The 17,737-nt window shown below is 58.6% G+C and overlaps 1 protein-coding gene across 1 annotated transcript; it reads right to left on the bottom strand.

Moving 5' to 3' along the window:
* Positions 1-262: 262 nt before the first annotated feature.
* Positions 263-16,644, bottom strand: FAM131C (family with sequence similarity 131 member C). Its single transcript, XM_081308252.1, has 7 exons — positions 16,204-16,644; positions 5,270-5,385; positions 4,392-4,427; positions 4,069-4,162; positions 2,017-2,199; positions 1,709-1,819; positions 263-1,068 (listed from the first exon to the last, which is right to left on the bottom strand). The coding sequence occupies exons 1-7, from the start codon at positions 16,223-16,225 to the stop codon at positions 788-790; spliced, it is 843 nt and encodes a 280-aa protein (XP_081164378.1). The 5' UTR covers positions 16,226-16,644; the 3' UTR covers positions 263-787.
* Between the last annotated feature and the right edge of the window lie 1,093 nt (positions 16,645-17,737).

Genomic DNA, 17,737 nt, shown 5'->3' with positions numbered 1-17,737 from the left:
TACTGTCACTCCAGCCCTAGTTCCCTTGGCTGAGCCATGGCTGATCAAGTGGGGTCCCCCAGGTTTGCTCCTTGGGGATTCCATGAGCCTGGGGCATCCTCCATGTGGGCCTCTCCCATGTGGAAGGCTGTGGTCAACCAGCGGTACATTTCCTTCCCTACTTCCTCTAGACAGGGCCCAAGGACATGCAGACGAGAGCAGAGACCAGGCTAAGCTCATCCAGGGTGAATCCACCACTTTAATGTCACGAGAGAACGTTGAGGGGGACGGGGCAGGGTGGGGGGGAACACCAAGGAAGCAGGCTCAGAGGGCAAGGAACAGACACTCCGGAGACCGCAGAGGAGTGGGCGCTGAGCTACCAGTAGAGACCACCCCATCTTTGACAGGGACAGATGCACAGAGGGAGTAGGGAGGAGCTGAGCCAGGCTCCGGGTGGGGTCCCAGCCTCCCAGTGGTCGTGCAGTTCCTCTCATGGTGGTCTCCCTGGGGCCAGCTGCCCTGGCATCTGCTGAGAGTCCTGGAGCTCACTGAGGGCAGAAGGCCTGCAGGGAAGGTGCCCACCTGACCAAGTTCAGAAGACAGAGGGAGACCATGGCTTCCCCTGCTGGGCAGGTCCGCAGAGGCACAGAGTGGTCCACAGGAGTGCTGGCCTCATCCCTGCTGCACCTCCCGTGCCTGCCCTGAGGGTCAGGAGATGCCCAGCTCGGACCCCACGGTCCCAGCGATCCTGGGCTGCCTGCCAGGCAAGGTGGAGGTCTGAGCAGATGCTGGAGCAGAGGGGTCAGCCTCAGTTGTAGAACACCTCGTCCTCCTCAGAGAGGGAGCCGCTGTTCACCGAGGGCAGGGAGCCCTGCAGGTGGGCCCCGCCCTCGGGCCCCAGGCACCCCAAGAGCTGCTGTTGACACTGCTGTTCAGAGCTGGGGGACGGTGGGCTGGCAGCTGTGACAGGGGGCTCTTGGGGCGAGGGCCAGCCATCCGTGAAGAGACCGGGGGAAGAGAAGGCCAGAAGACTGTCGTCCTGCGAGGGAACGCTGAGAAGGCTGTCCTGCAGGTAGATGCTCTCCAGGTCTGGAAAACCAAACAGGGGTGTGGGGCGCTGAGGCCTGCGTCCCCTGCTTGCCCTCTCTGGGCGTGTGAGGGAGCCCAAGGGCACGAGACCTGTCCCTCTCCTGCTGGAGAGCTCACAGCTCAGAACCCCTGAGCCCAGTGCCTAGTTAAGAGCAGGCTCAGAGAACTGGGACAACCAGTGCTCCCCTCCGGTCAGAGGAAGGATCAGATGAGGTGACTTAATGCAGGACCCCCTCCCTAGTCGCTCGGAGTTCTAGAAAGGTGTTTGGGGGTGCCTGGGGTCGGCTCCAGATCTTGGCTCGGACATTCCCAGCTGTGACCCTCAGGTGAGCCTCTGGACCTCGTAGCGCCTCGGTCTCCTTATTCTGGGGTGGGGACAATGGGATTTGCTCCCCAGGGCTGCAGGGGAGACTAAGGAAGTGCCTAGTGTGGCAGACGCCTGATTCTTACATCGCAGTGACTGTCCCTCTGCTCCGGGCTCGCTGTGGCCAATGCAGAGCGAGCACCCCCCGTCCCATTCTATAGCAGAAACCGAGGCTGAGGGGAGGAAGGGGAGGCCACGCATGCTGCAGCTGGTGCCAGGGCAGGGGACGGCCTGTGCTCTGCTCCTCCCGCCCCGCCCGGCCCCCGCGGGCTGTACCCTGGAGCTGGACAGCGTCCTGGGGGCTGCTGTCGGGGTGCAGCTCCTCATAGTCCAGCGAAGACCAGGCGCTCAGAGTGGCCTCGGTGATGGCAAACTGCTCAGCAACGCCTGGGGGACAGTGAGGCCGGCTCGCTGGGGACACAGGCGGGCGGGCAGGGCCTCCCAGCCAGAGCAGGCCTGTGAGCTGGCCAGCCGTGCCCAGGGGACCAAGGACGCCCTGCTCTGCCCACCCCAGGCCTCTACTTTCCCTGCCCAGACAGTGGCCACCTGTGGTGACCTCTGTCTCCTCCCTGTCCCCTGCTGACCTGCAGCAAATCGAGCCTCTCGCAGCTCATCCGGGAGGCAGCAGTAATGCTCGTCCTCAGCTGGGGACAGCTCCCAGCCCGACTGCTGGGCACTCCAGCCCTTCCACTCGATGAGGTGGGCCACCCGGCCCCGTGCCATGGCCGTGGGCTTGGTGATGTGGTCCTTGATGCTCTGCACCACCCCTGGGTCATTGAGGGCAATTGATGGCTGTCCCACAAGGCCCAGCTCCGGACCCCCAATACCCTTGGCCCACCCCAGGGTCTGGACCCCACAGCCACACATCCCCCGAGCCCGATGCCAGACACAACCCCGTGGCTGCACCTGTGCCTTTCCCATGCCCAGCCCATGCCTCACACACTGCCCCAGGCCTGCCCTGTGCCCTCCCAAGCTGGACCCCACCTCACATGACCCCTCCCACTCACATGCCTGCCCCTCCAGTGTCCTCCTCCCAGTGAACACGTGGGCCACTGAGCGCTTCTTTCTTGGGTGGCCACCACCCCACTTCCTTTCTTACCCAGGGTCCCCCAGCCCCGCCCACCCAGGGACAGTTCCTGGGAGCATCTCTGCTCTCAGCTCTGCTGACAGCGAGGCCTCTGGGTGGTCGAGCAGGGAGGGCTTCCTGGAGGAATAGCCCGGAGTTTGGAGGCAGGTTGGGACCGGGCAGGTGGAGGCGAGGCTGGGGCTATTTCAGAGATGAGAGGCGGGAAGCGCCTGGTGTGATTCCAGCCTCACGGGGAGACACGGGGACGACCTCAGGACTAGGACAGCAGGAGATGGGAGCCCCCAGGGGCCAGGCTGGGCCTAGAGAGCCAGGCTGAGGCTCAGGTGTCCTCACAGCAGCGGGGGCCGCAGCAGGAGAGGGACAGGTTGGCCCTGCTGTTTAGGACCAGCTTCCTGATTGGAGGATCAGGGTTCAAGGGTGAAGGCAAGGGCACCACGGGGGGGGGGGGTCACTGAAGGGACCCAGAAAAAGTAAAGGCCACTGGAATGGTGGGAGGAGGGGGTTCTCAGGCGTGGACGGAGGGGCAGGGCTGGCAGGGTGGCTCTGCGTCTCCGTGACCCGCGGCCGAGAACAGAGACCTGGGGTTCACAGTGTTCCTGAAGCCACAGTGGCACAAGGCCACGAGAAAGGGCGGCATTTAGGACAGATGAGGTGGCCACAAAGCAAATGGGGACCTGGGGCGGCAGGACAGGCCCAGGGGACGCAGAGCGGGAGAGCTGAGTCCCCGGGTGGCAGGGTGCTGGCAGTCGGGGGTTTGGGGGAGTGGGGTTCACAGGTACCAGGGGAAGCTGTTTCCAGGGAAGCGTGGGCAGCAGGGTGCTCCGGGGAGCCGTGAGGGATCTCATGCAAGGGGGGCCTGAGGCGTGGGGGGGTGGCGAAGCTGGCTGACAGGCGGGCTGGCCCGGAAGGCTGGTCCTGGGAGCAGCGCAGCCCGCCCTCCCCAGGCTGCGTGCCCACCCCAGCGCCTCCGGTGCGCTGTCTTGGTTCACACCCGCACCCTCTCTAGAGAGCCGCCAAGGCTTGGGGCTGCCCCACCTGAGAGGCTGCGAGGTGGCAGAGTCCTCCCAGGGCCACGCAGGACTGGCCAGTGAGGCACATAAAGCCAGCCTCCTTGCCTCAAATGCTGCCAATTCTGAGGGGCACTTGGTGCGGCAAGCTCCCGGGGAGCTGGCAGGAGACTCCCAGAACCGCATCCAGGCTGAGCACCCCGGCCGCCTCCCACACTCCTTCGGGCTGGAGGGTGACTGCTCAGGGCAGGAGCCTGTTCCAGGCTCCGCTAGACGCAGGTGGCACAGAGGCAGGGAGACCACACCAGACAGACATCCCCAAAATCTGGGCCAGCCTCAAGCGTCTTCAGAAGCCAACAACTCAACCCCTGGCAGCAGGAACCCTCCGGTCACCCGAAGCCCAGCGTGGAGCCCCGCGCTTGGAAAACAAGGAATCCAAAGGGCCGCCGTCCTCCAGCGGCAGTTCAGCTTTGCCTTCCCAAGTTCACGTACAAGGTGGAGCATGCCAGCTCCAAGGGCAGGAGCGGGCGGCGGGAACCTACCCACAAGGGACGAGGTGGCCAGGGCTGCCACGCCGTAGTTGCCGGAACAGGCCCTGGAGTCGGACAGGTAGCCGTTGGTGGTCTGGAAGCACCTCTGGAGGAAGCAGGGAGGAGTCAGCAGGAGGGCAGGCTGCCAGAGGGTGTCCCCACACCACTGCAGCCCACCCCAGGCCCTTGGGTGGTGGGCCGGGAGAGGGCAGGTATAGCCAGGGAGGGCCTATCCCCCCACCCAGGGCTGGCAGGATGTGGGCCTGGGCTGGGCACAGCAGGTGCAGGTGGTGTCAGCTGCGGTTGGCTAAACTGGGGACAGCAAGTGCACTGACCTGCCAAGGATCCCAACAGAAATCCATCTGTTTGTCCTACAGCAAGAGGAGAAAGAGGGTCAGGCAGGGCCCGGCATACCCTGCCAGCAGATGGCCGAGCCCTGGCTCCCCAGGGCAGGTGTGGGTCGGCCTCTGGTGCTCCAGGAGGTGGAGTCTGCACTCATGGGTCATGCCCTGGTGGCAGCAGAGAGAGGAGGAGAGCCACAGTGGCACTGGGAGGAGAGGCCATAGATCAGACCCTGGTGTGGCTCTCCACTTTGTCATTTCTAGCCGGGTATCTGTGGACTAGGGACCTGACCTTCAGAACCTCTGTTCTTCTGTGGAAGGTGGCAGTCTAAATCCACCCCCAAGGTTGTGGTGAAGCATAAGTGACATGACACTAAGTGCCCAGCACCGTGCTCTTCATGCAGTAGGTGCTCAAGAAAAAAAGCAACTGTGTCCAACTGGGAGTTCAGGTCACAATCTGGGGGGCGGGGTGGAAATTATGCACCAGATCTGGGTTCCCTAACCACATCTTCCTCATCTACCTGCACTGAGAATTCCACTCTTGTATTCTTGAGAGGTGGTACAGGTTGTGAAGGGGTCACAGGCAGGTAGCGGCCCTGCTGTCTGCAAGGCTGAGTTAATCTGGGTGGGAGGACCTTCGGCTGTCTTTTCTAAAGAGGGCTGGCCCCGTCTCTGGATGCCCAGGTCAATCCAGACCCTCCCTGGGCTGAACAACAAACCTCAAGGGCAGGGGCCCAATGCCACAGGAAGAAGCTGAGTTGGGCAGGGAAGGAAGGAGCTTGGAATGGTTTTCGCTCTCTGTGGGGATCTGTAGGGGGTCAGTCTAGGAACCAGGGAACAGGCAGATAGGGGGATGATGAGTGACCGGTTACCTTGCCAGTGACATGGTCTAGAACAATGGTGGGTGGGTGGCTGGAGGGCAGGTCCGGATTCCTGGGCTCCATGCCCTGGGGCATGGGGCAGTCTTTGTGGGCACTTGTGAACAGATCTGGAAATAAGAAGGAGACACTTAGAAAAGCACAGCCCTAGATAGAGCAATAAATCAGGCAGAAGCAAGAAATACAGGGCATCTCAGTAGGAAAGGAGGAAGTCAAATTATCTCTGCTTGCAGATGGCATGATTTCATACAGAGAAAAATCTAAAAACTCTATCGAAAAAAATTGATTAAAATGATAAACAAACTCAGTAAGGCTGCAGGATGCAAAATCCACACATAAAAATTAGTAGCTTTTTTATACACCAATAACAGAATTGCTGAGAAAGAAATCATCTCCTTCACAGCAGCTGCAAAAATAATAAATAAAATACCTAAGAATAAATTTAAGCAAGAAGTGAATGATCTCTGCAATGAAAATTACAAGAAACTGGTGGAAAAACATCAAAGAGGACACACAACAAATGGAAGGACATCCCACGTTCATGGATTGAAAGCGTTAATATGGTTAAAATGTCCATACTCCCCAAAGCAATCTACACATTCAATTCTATTAAAATACCAATAACAATCTTCACAGAAGTAGAAAAAACCGCTCCTAACGATGCCTACACTCATGTCCCAGGTCCGACTCCTCCTTTGGGCTCTGGTCTGAATTTCCAACCTTCTGAGGGATTTCTGTCCTGCCTTTCCTCCCTCCACATCACCCAGTCATTGTGAACTCCTCTGGGTTCTCTGGCCAGTGTGTTCCAGATTCATCCACCCTCATCCTCACTGTGGCTTCTGGATTGACTCAGTCCTCCCTCCACCCAGAGGCACAGGGAAGTTACAGCCCAAGCCAGGCAGGTCACTGGAGTTGGGGACAATGTGGATGTCCCACCCGGTGTCTCTGGGTCCGGTCCCTTCCTCCTCTGTGCCCCCTTGCCCCCATACACTTCCCTCCCAGTGGGCACTTTCTCTGGCTCTCTGGGAAGACTGCCCTTGGGCTAGTGGTGTTCTGAGAAAAGTGTTGCTAAGTGATTTTGTCATCCTGTGGACACATTAGTGTACTTGCATTGGGCCAAGATGGAAGATGTTCTGATATTACAAGGTGATAGGAATTTTTCAGCTTTGTTATCATCTTCTGGGACCACCAATATATATGCCATCTGTCTTTGATCCAAAGATCTTGCTGCAGCACATCAGCAACCTCAGTGGTGCAGCTACACACCCCCATAGGTGGTGAAGCCAACGCTCTGGGCGCACACCTGCATGGCGTGTTACTGTACCTAACGCTGCAGGCAACGGTGACACAGTGCCAAGTGTCCTCTAAGCACAGAAAAGGTGCGGCAAGAATACAGGGTAAAAGGTAAAAACTGTACACCTGCGTTGCCACCCGCCATGGGTGGGGCTTGCAGGACCGGCAGCTGCCTGGAGTCAGGAAGTGCTGGTGAAAGTCAAGGAGGCTACTGTGCACTACTGTGTAGCCTTTATGTCCGGAGAACACTTAGCTGCACTCATCAACGTAATCCCTGCCACTCAGGAGGAAGGAGGATGGCAAGTTCCAGGCCAGCCTCAGCAAGTTAGTGAGACCCAGTCTCAAAATAAAACAATAAAAAAGGGCTTGGGATGTAGCTCTGTGGTAGAACCCTTGCCTAGCATGTGCACGACCCTGGGTTCAATCCCTAGCACTGCAAAATGTGTGTGTGTGTGTGGTTTTTATGTTCTTATTCTATAAGTTTTCTTCTATTTTAAAATTTATCATTGTAGTTTTAAAAACTTTTCTTAAAAACTAAGACACAGGGCTGGGGGAGCAACCCAGTGGTAGACTGTGTGTTCAGCATGCTCAGGTCCTGGGTTTTGTCCCCAGCACCATGAACAAAACAAGCCTAAGACACAAACATACACGTGAGCCCAGGGTCAGGATCATCTTATCCCACTAAGGGGTCCTCAGGGACTAACATGCAAAGAGCTGCCATCTTCTGGATGGACCAAAGGACCAGTTGACTCTCCTTTAACAAGCAGGTGTCTGCTGGGCTGGGATGTGCAGGGAGACAGGGCTGCCCAGCTGAGCAGAGTCCTGGGTTCCATCCCCAGCACCACTTAAAAAAGAAGAAAAGAAAAAGTAGAGTACACTCTGAAACACAGATATGGGCTGGGGGTGGAGCTCAGCTGTATAGTGCCAAGTCCTGGGCTTGATTCTCCCCCAAAAGATAAAAAGTTAGTCTAGTAAATACGTAAGAGAGTGACAGCATCATTTATTATCATTATCAAGTATTATGTGCTGGGCTGGGGTTTGTAGCTCTGAGGTAGAGCACTCCCCTCACATGCTTGAGGCACTGGGTTCGATTCTTGGCACCACATAAAAATAAATCAATAAAATACAGATATTGTGTCCATCTATAACTCAAAAAATAAGAAGTATTATGTGCTACACATAGTTATTGTATTGCTACTATGTATCCCTTAGTTCACACGCCCACTCACATGGGGGGGGGGGCAATGCGTTGGGCCAAGATGGAAGATGTTCTGATATCACAAGGTGATAGGAATTTTTCAGCTTTGTTATCATCTTCTGGGACCACCAATATATATGCCATCTGTCTTTGATCCAAAGATCTTGCTGCAGCACATGACAACTCCTGTGTGGCCTCAGCCATTGACCATCAGTGGCCGGACCCCAGCTCCTTCCTCTGGGATGGGAAATTCCACTTTACTCACTCTCCAGCGCCCCCTGCAGGACGGCCTGACACCACGCCCTCCTGCTCCCGCCCTTCATATATCAGCTGCACCCAAATTCTCATGTCAGGGTCGTCTTCTGAGGAATTGCCCCAAACATCTGTCAACCCAACCTGCCTTTCGCTACTGATGGGACTACCCCGTGACTTTACCTCCCTGGTCTCTGCTTCCTGATCTGTAAAGTGGGCAGTCGGGGGAGCCTGTTCTTGTCCTTCAGGAATTGTCTATTAGCATCCCAAACTGGACACAGAGAGGCCCTGGGGACCCCGTGTTTTGAGGACAGCCTCCCTCTGAGGGGCCAGCAGACTCTGCTGCCCCAGCCACTCACTGCTCCTCCAAACCTGACTGCCCATTTCACCCACGTACCAGAGGAGGGGGTCCCAGAGAATCACTCAGAAATGTGAGATTCCTGCAGAGACACCCCACTAGATGTCTGACCCCCAGAGACTGGGGCAGGGCAGGCAGGGGAGCAGCCAGCGGCCCCCCTCCCCAGCATGGCCAGGACTGGGAGTTTTTCAAGGTTCAGGAGACAACAAGGAAGATGTCATGTCTGGGTCTCGCTGGACTCCCTTAAGGGGGCTGCTTTCAGTGCAGGGGACCCCAGGCCAAGAGACTAGAGGCTGGAGACTTTAGGAGGATGGGGGAGTTGGTGGGAATGAAGGAGGTCTAACCAGAGCAGATCTGCTACGACAGGGCCCTGTGGAGAGGAAGCCCCTGCTTCCAATGTCTCCTGAAGAAATCACCCATGCAACCTGGAGGACCCTGTCCCACCTCATCTCCCACTGCCCTCCCTTCTCCAGTCTGGCCACGCTGACCATTCTGCTGACGATCCTGATCCTGCACTTTCCTGAGACAGGCCCAGCACGCTGCTGCCTCAGGGCCTTTACACTGGCTCTTCCCTCCCTCCATCTGGAACTCTCCTCCCAGATGATGGCAGGTTCACTCTCTTGTTCCATCTGGGTCTTTGCTCAAAAGCTGTGACCTCAGTAATATCCCCCGCCAAAACCATCTTATTGGACACGACACCTGCCCTTCCATCCCTTCAGCCTGTCTTGCTCCTCTGGACTCTGTCCATCTCATTCACCATGACAGCCTCAGCACCTGCCATAGGGCCCAGCATACAACAGGTACTCAATAAATATCTATTTCCAGGAGGAAGGCAGGAATATTTGGATGCCTGCCACGCAAGGCCTCGACAGCCAGCCAGCGTTTGTCAAGAGAGACCACTAGAGCCCCGGTCAACCCAGACGTCCTGGTCTCCAATCCCTCGGGGCAGACCCCAGCATGTTAGTGGAGGAAGGGATCCCAGAGCAGAGAGTGTGGCCGGCCCCGGCGGTGGGGGGGGGTGAGCACAGAAGTGACACCTGCTTTCACCCATGCTGCACTGGTTTAGTACGCAGAGGGGACTAGTGGGTGCCGAGACCAGCCCAGGGCTGTGAAGGGCCGCCAAGAGGCTGGGGAGAGGCTGGGGAGAGGCCGGAGAGAGGCTGGCAGGGGCTGGGGCTGGGAAAAGGGAAGGTAGGGTAGGGTCATGGCTAACTGCCCCCACTTCCCATGACTGAGGCATTAGGAGGTCAGGGTAGGGAGGACACACAGGATCCTGTGGGCTGAGCCATGTGCCTGCACACCGCAGCACCCAGCTCAGCTTGCTCTTTGTCCCCAGTCCTGGCTGTGTGACCCTGAGCTAGATGGGCTTCAGAGTCTCCATCTCTACGAAGATAATGTTCTGGAGGGTGGGGGGGGGCATCCTTGGGTAGGTCCTGCACGTCACTGATTTTATATATATATATATATTTCCAGTCCTGGGGATTGGACCCAGGGATGATCTGCCACTGAGCAACATCCCCAGCCCTTTTTAATTTTTTTTTTTAATATTTTTATTTTGAGACATTGTTGCTAAATTGTCCAGGCTGCCCTTGAACTTACGATCCTCCTGCCTCAGCCTCCCGAGCTGCGGGGATTACAGGCGTGTGCCACCGCGCCCAGCAAACTTGGTCTATTTTTAAAACAAATACAGCAGAATTGAATAGAGCAGAGACTAACAGAGCCAAGGGCAGAGATGGCTTAAGTCTTATTTCTTGAAGTTTTTGTTTGAATCACACAGATACGTATATGTGTCTGCACACTCATGTAGCAAGAATTTTCATGGTGGGCACCCTGGGTCAAAATGCAAAATATAGCTGGGTGTGGTGGCACATGCCTATAATCCCAGCAACTTGGGAAGCTGAGACAGGAGGATTGAGAGTTCAAAGCCAGCCTCAGCAGACCAGCAAGGCACTCAGCAACTCAGTGAGACCCTGTCTCTAAATAAAATACAAAAAAGGGCTGGGATGTGGTTTAGTGGCTAAGCCCCCCTGGGTTCAATCCCTGGTACCAAAAAAAAAAAAAGCAAAATAGTTATTCTGATGAGTCGAGTCACAAGTCTGAAATCAGCCACATGTAAGGTGCAGAGATGCTGCATGTTATTGCAAGTTGGGGTTCTGCCAGGCTGTGGACAGGGTGGCCCCAGCTACGGGCTGTCCCTGGGAACTTCGAGAGTGCTGGGATATGTCTAGGGCCCCTGGCTGTCCCCTGAAGCTGTCCGTAAGTCCTCTAGCTGCGGAGCAGGGGTGCAGCTGGCGGAGAGGGGAGCCAGCTCAGAGCAGGTTGGGGGTGACGCTGGGCCTGGCAGAAACATGACTCGAACAAGGTCATGCCTGTGCCATGGTTGGTGGTGCTCTTGGGATTCCGGCTCCCAGCCCCCAGCCTGCCTGCCCCCACCCCAGTTGGGGTGCAGGTGCCTCTGCAAAAGTCACTTTCTCCCCCAGAGGACTTTGGCCCGTGATGTCACGGCTGGTTGCCATGGAGACGTCAGGTAATGAACCAGCCTAGGGTGAAATCACAGGCTGCTCTTAGCCCAGCTGGGACCGGCCACGTCACCGCCACTAGCAACTGGAAAAACACAGAGTTTCATGTGGGGTGGGGGCTGGGGCAGCCCGAGGGACGCTGGCTCTGCTTTTGTGACTACCTCCCTTCCCCAGGGAGCTCTGGGGGTCATCCTTTTCTTTCTCCCTGACCTCCAGGTCTGAGGCCCTGTTGGGACCTGCTTCCTTCCACACCTCCCCCCACCACAGGAATGAGAGGCCTCTGGTTGCCACAGCAACATGGAGGGCCATCTTGATCCTTCAAGGAGAGCCCCCTCATCCAGATGCTTCCTCCATCCCTCTGTCCTCAACCAGACCTTCCCCTCGACTTAGCCAGGATGCTTCCGGCCTTCCTACTTGAGGTCCTCTATCTGATTTCCAGTCTCACCACCTGGACAGTTCATCCTGATGTTTAACCTAAACCCTTCTTGCTGCAATGCTCCGGTACTGGCCTTCTCTGCTTGTTCCCTGGGGGAGTCTGCAGCACAGCCCCAACCCCTCGGGCATCTTCCTCAGAGTCACCCAGTGCCTGCAGCTGGTGTCTGGGGCTCTGCGTCCCAGCCTATTAGTCACTGTGGTTGCCATCTGCTCCCAGAGTCTCCCAGGGCTCTGCACTCGGGAGGGCACAGGGTGCCATGCTCAGCCCTGCTCTTTCCCAGAAGCCCAGCGAGGGCACAGACAGCAACCTGGGCCCAAAGCCACGCTGCCACTCCCCAGCCAGCCACTGGCTCTCCTCCAAGCCCCTCAGGGCACCTGTGGACAAATGCACTAGGGCCACACCTCCAGCCCCCCTGCGGGTGCGTGCCAGCAGCTGTGATGGCCAGCTCTGTCCTCAGCTCTGGGAGAAGGGGTGCAGAGGCACGGCTCTCAGGGGCTACCCGCTCTCCCTGCCAGCCCCTGGGCTGGGCACGTGCTGCCCCCGGGCACCTGGGCTTCTCATCTGTGGGTCGAGACGTGGGCCCAGGGGCTGCGGCCGACCTCCTGCTGCGGCAAGCGCTCTCTTGAGGCAACTGCCCCGTCCCTGTCCCTCGGTTTCTCCTGGACCACAAGCCACTTGTCTAGTCCTACCCTCGGGTGGAGCTTGCCCCAGGGTCCCGGGCCTCTGCCTGATGAGTCACCGCCTGCCCAGGGAGCAGGTCGCGGAGCTTAGCAGATGCTGGGTCTCAAGTGGACGGAGTGTCCTCCGCTCCCTGGGACATTTGTTTACAAGTCACCTGAGCCATGACGACAGCTCCGAGGTGCTCAGGGGGGTCCCTCTCCACCTCCTACCAAGGACTCGCACACGCCCCGCTCCTTCCCACTTTCCCTGCCAGCTGGCACCAGCCTCGGGGACACCCTGCTCCAGCCTCACCTCCTCCGGGCAGCTGGGCCTCCTGTATCAGGTGCCTCCCTCACTGGCAGCAGGTCACTGTAGATCACATGCCAACTGAGCCAGGTGCTGTCCTAGGCCTTCCCCTGCCCCCTCTCATTGAATCTTCACAACTATGCTACAAAGCAGGCACCACCATGCCCACTACACAGATGGGAAAACTGAGGCTCGGAGAAGCCTTAATGCAAGTTCACCAGGTGGCAAGTGGCAGAGCTGGGCTCAAACCTAGGCCAGTCTGAAACTCCAAAGCACGTTCTCCAGCCACTAAGCAGGGCTGATCTCCAGGGAGTGGCCTCACGCCACTGTGTGTGTGTGTGTGAGAAAGAGAGTGTGTGTGAGTGTGTATGTGTGTGTGTGAGAGAGTATGTGTGTGTGTGTGTGAGAGAGAGTGTGTGTGAGTGTGTGTGTGTGTGTGTGTGTGTGTCCCGCCTCCCCCATTTCACTACTCCAAAGCCCAGGCTCTATCTCACTCCTCACTCTGAGCACCTAAAGGACAAGGTCCCCTCTGCCCTCTCCTCACTCTCCCCACAGTGCCCAGTACCAGGCTGCTCACCAGCAATGCCACGACCTTCCAGACAGGGATTGGGGACGGCGGGTGTTGTAGGTGGCTCTGCCTGGCCCCCTTAGAGCCCTGCTTCCGTTTAGACGGCATGGATGTCTGACCTTCCAGAAGAAAATCCTCATTCTCCCATTTCTGCTCTTGCAGCCTCTTGGTGCCCAGTGTACTGGTGACCTCCAGGGTGGGGCCAGGAGGCTGACCAGTTGGTGTGGGGGAGAGGACAAGGACAGGAGGGATAAGGTTACTGGGCCAAGGGCATGGGATGGGCAGCTTGATAATGGGCAGTGGTGGCAGAGCCCCAGCCAAATGTGAGCCATTTGAGTTATTCCAGAAGGTTGGTTTTAAGCACCGAGTACCTGTCTATGGGGGGACACAAGAAAGCAAAGAGCAGGGGCTCCCCACTCAGCTCCCAGCCCCTCCCAGCCTGGGTTCCAATCTCCATACCCTGGCTGGGTGACCCCAGGTAAGGCTCTGCACATCTCTGAGCCCCACTTCCCCCTCCCAGGGTTGAAGGAGAACTAACTAGGTCAGGAGAGCAAAGGCTCAGCGCGGCTCAGGAGACACTCCCAACAAACGATAGCTTAAAAATAGGTAACGAACACAATGAAGCTCCTGGAAGCTGCGTTTGTTGCCTTAAACTGGACCCAATCACTTCTGCCCTGTCCTTAGTACCTCGAGGGCCAGCCCTGCTCCTTCCCAGAGAGGAAGGCCGGAGCTCTGCCTCTACGGCTCCCCTGTCCAGCCAGGAAGGTCTGGGCTAGCTGTGCGCACAGAGCTGCTCAGACAAACTAAAAATGGGCGTAATAGCTAATACTCATGAGCGCCGACCACGTGGCAGGTCCTGGCAACGGTGTTTTACATGAATTAAGCCACTCCCTGCCCCCAGCAATCCATAACTACAACACTGCTGCATTTCCATTTTAGAGATGAGAACACTGAGGTGCACAGACACTGGCGGGGATCACAGAGCTAGGGAGTGGCAGGGACTCCAGCCTAGCAGGTTGGGAGGCAGAAGCCACCAGCTGCACAGCATGGCTCTCTCAGGTGGGGCCTGGCCTGAGCAGCGCCAATTGTGTGAGGACGCCAGACTCGCTGTGGCCATCAGTACAAGGTTCATGGTCCCTGGCCTCCACTTGAGGCTATGCTTCTGACCTTGGCACTTAGAAGATGTTCTTAGCAACTGGTGCAGGTGTGGAGACCCGCTGTGGGGGCTCAGGCCCACAACCAGCAGCTCAAGGGGAATAGGACAGGTGCCAGCAAGGAGCCGAGGGACAGCTGGGCAATGCCAAGACTCAGGACCCCGAGGCTCTGGAGTCAGAGTGCCAGGGAGCTGGCTTTGCTGTTTCCTGGCTACCTGGCCCTGGGCAAGTCATTCAACCGCCTTCTGCCTCAGTTTTCCCGTTTATAAAATGGGGACTATGGTAGTATGTAACCCAGGTTAGCTGTTTGTCCCTAAAATGTTCAGACTAGTACCTGGTTAGCTGTAAGCACCCAATTAGTGACAATTGGAGGGGGTGGCCTCCATGCAGTGGCTTTGGAACACTGGTCACCCTCTGTCTCTCTAGTTCCCCTCCTCTATCCAACTTGCCTGGGTATGTGTCAAAACTCTTAAGTGGCTGGTTCCCTCAGGAGAGGGACAAGGTTGGAATATACAACTAGATGGGGGGTGGCACTCAGGAAATCCGTGATGCAAAAGGGAGGGTGCAGAAGGTCACTTCAGCCAGTGTGACCTCACACAACCCTGGCAGAGGGTGCTGTGGGGGGAGCACCGGGTGCGAGTCAGGGGACTCAGGCCTCAGCCTCAGTCTGACCTTGACAGGCATCTCTTCCTCCTTGGCCTCTGCTCAGTGGGTCCGCGGCACACAGATGAGTTCATCTGTGGCTGGGTGTCCATGGCACCCGGCACGAGATGGCCGAGTCATGGAGAACAAACACAGTCGCTGAAGGAAATACCCAGATCTCCACCACCCAAGCTGGTCCCACTAGAGATGGTCAGATCCCGGGGGGACGTCTGGGACGCTAAGAGCTGTGACTCCTAGAGAACCTTCAACTCTGCTCTGATGGTCGCTTTTCCTCCCTCCTGGCCGCTGGCCCCACAGAACAGGTGCTGTGCTGGGTCCCTCAATGGGGTTCCCTACAACGCCTGGCACGGTGTAGGTGGTATCAGCCTGGTGAAGTGTGATCGAGCCCCACACAGTCAGCTGCTCCTTCCTCTCCTCAACTTGTGATCCCACCTTCCAGAGACGTCCTGAGTCACTTTCCTGAATGTCCCATGAACTAGTGAGCAGAGCCCCTCAGAGTCCGGAGGGTGGAGAAGGGATACTGTGCTTCTTCCTCAGCCTCCCCCAGATGTCGAGGGCCCCTCCAGGACCTGCTTAGCCCCTCCCCAAGCACCTGAAGAAGCTACTGGGGTGACAGGTGGGGTGGTAGCCCCGGAACAACTTGTGATTGGGGTCAGACAAAGTGGCCTCAGCCTGTAGAGCTTGAGACAATGCCAAAGACACCCCCAATCCCAGCCCTGCCCCCGGGGTTCCACTGTGGGGTGAAGGGTCTGGGGGCCAGGGAGCTCCACCTGGTCCCTTTTCCTGCAACCTTGCATGTTGGGAAGGGGGGCTCCCAAGCCCACCCTGCCCCCTTAGCCTCTGTGCATGATCCTAACCCTCAAGGACAGGCGGCCCCCAGATGAAGGCAGGTCATTGTGGATCCCTGGCACCACTCTGGGGAGAGCTGGGGTGTCACGCAGAGACCAGAGAAAGGCCCAGCAGTTGCTAGGAAAATCAATTGCCCTCTGTTCCGGTCCCCTGACCAAGGAAGGGGGCAGGAACCAGGAGTTAGGGATCAGGGTGGGGGAGGGGACCTCCTTTATAACCTGTTCCTCACCATTAACCCTTCCTGCCAATGGGTTCAGGGACAGGGAACCCAGGAGGGGAGGAAGGAGCTGGGGTGGGGTGGGCTAAGAAGGCCTGGGTCTGGGGACAAGGAGGGGGTCTGCTAGTTCTCCTAGTGCCCTGAAATCTCGAAAGAGGAGTCAGAAGCCTCCCTCCCCTCCCAGGCAGCGGCAGGGGGTGTGTGGCTGCTGGGAGGAAAGCGTGGCTGGGGACCCTGCTTCTCGCCACCTGCCAGGTGCGAAGCGGGGGCCCGGGATGCAGTGACCTCCTCGCGCTCTCTCCGTCCCCACCCCTCCCAAATCCTGTCCCCTAGGGGCACCGCGTCCGCTGGGGGTGCGGCCGGTCGTGAAGGGCGGGCCCCGTCCCAGGTTCCTCCGAGTGGCCCAGGCTCCGCGCCGGTCCCCACTCCCACCACCCCCGGCCGCCGCCCCTCACCTCGCGACACGCAGGAGCCCATCACGGGGCCTCGGGGCCGGGCCGCTGCGCCTCGGGTGCGTCGGGCCGCGGGGCGCTCATGTCTCCGGGGCCGGGGGTGCGCGGCGCTGGCGCGGGGCGGGAGCCGGGGCACCGCGGGCGGGTGACTGGGGCGCGGGCTCCTCGCGGCTCGGCCTCCGCTCCCGCCGGGTCGTCCCCGCTGCTGCCGCCGCCGCCGCTGCGTCCCGCTTCCCTCGCGCCGCCGCCTCCCGCGCCGCGCCCGCTGTCGCCAGGGCCCGGCGACACCGCGGGGCGCGGGGCGGGGGCCGGAGCGCGGAGCGCGGGAGGCGGGGGCGGCGCGGGGGCCCCGCCCCCACCGCGCACCTGCAGCCGCTGCCGCCCGCGCGGGGGACCGGGTCCGCGGGCCGCCGAGCGGGGACCTCTGGCCCTCGGCCTGCCGCACCGCCCCGGTGTCCGCAGTTGAAGGTCAGGGAGGGGGCGCGGGGCAGGGAAGCTTCTGGCGCGAGGGCTCCCAGTCAACAACACTCATTTAACGACAATGACCAGGCTCCCGGAGCTGCGCCCAGGAACCCTGTCCATTCCTGGCGTCTCGCGGAGTCAGACCCGAGGCTCACAGAAGTCACGAGCCTCGCCCGAGCCCCTAGCTTCGAGGACCTGTGCCTCTTCACCCCAACTCCTCATCTGGGGGTCGCGGGGCCGGGGTGGGGGGTGCAGACGGCAGGGAGAGGGCACTGGTGGCCTCCTGGCTGGACAAGGGCTCTGGCTGAAGAAGGCTGGGCCGCCTCTCCCGGCTTATCTAGGGCAGAGTACACGGAGGCACAGGTCCCTGTCTGCGCCCTGGGTGGCCTCTGTGGGAGCAGCGGCGGTAGGATCCGATCACACGCACCTTCATTCACACTCCCCTACGCAAGAACGCGCTCCACGTGTACATCCCCGCCACTCACACATCCTTGTCCTTGTGCACTGTCACACTTGCACACACATTTACACACACACATGCACTGGCCCCTGGGGAGGGTGACTGGAGATCTCTTAGCCAAAGGGCAATCAGCGCCTCAGTGACTGAGACACCCACCTTCACATACTCATCTGGCTCCTTCCTGTACCGACCTGTAAACCAGGCAGGGAGCTGTCCTTGTGTGCTTTCCAGGCTAGGCAGTGGGGTCACTAAAGACAGACCTGCAAGATGGATAAGGTTGGTGGCAGGGGCCTGGGGTGGGACTAGGGTCTCTTGCAGAGCAGAAGCTGGGCTGCCATGGTAGTGGTCAGTTGAGCTGGGATTGGAGTGGGCATTAGCCTTGTTCCCTTTCTCTAGGCTGGGTTCCCTCTGCCAGGTAAAGTCTGGGTTCTGTGCCTGGCGCCGGTGTTAGCAGACCTGGCTGTGAATTCAGGGCTCAGCTCACACAAGCTGAGTGTGACACTCCATCTCCCAGAACCTTAGTTATTTTCATCTGTTAATTGGAGGTTAAAAATCTCACTTCATGTGGTGGCGTGGTGGTGCACGCCTGTAATCCCAGTGACTCTGGAGGTTGAG

Source organism: Spermophilus citellus (assembly GCF_964194105.1).
Source record: "Spermophilus citellus genome assembly, chromosome: 9".
Classification (NCBI taxonomy): domain Eukaryota; kingdom Metazoa; phylum Chordata; class Mammalia; order Rodentia; family Sciuridae; genus Spermophilus; species Spermophilus citellus.
Note: the sequence above shows the minus strand (reverse complement) of the source record. Positions and strands in the feature narration are given on the sequence as shown.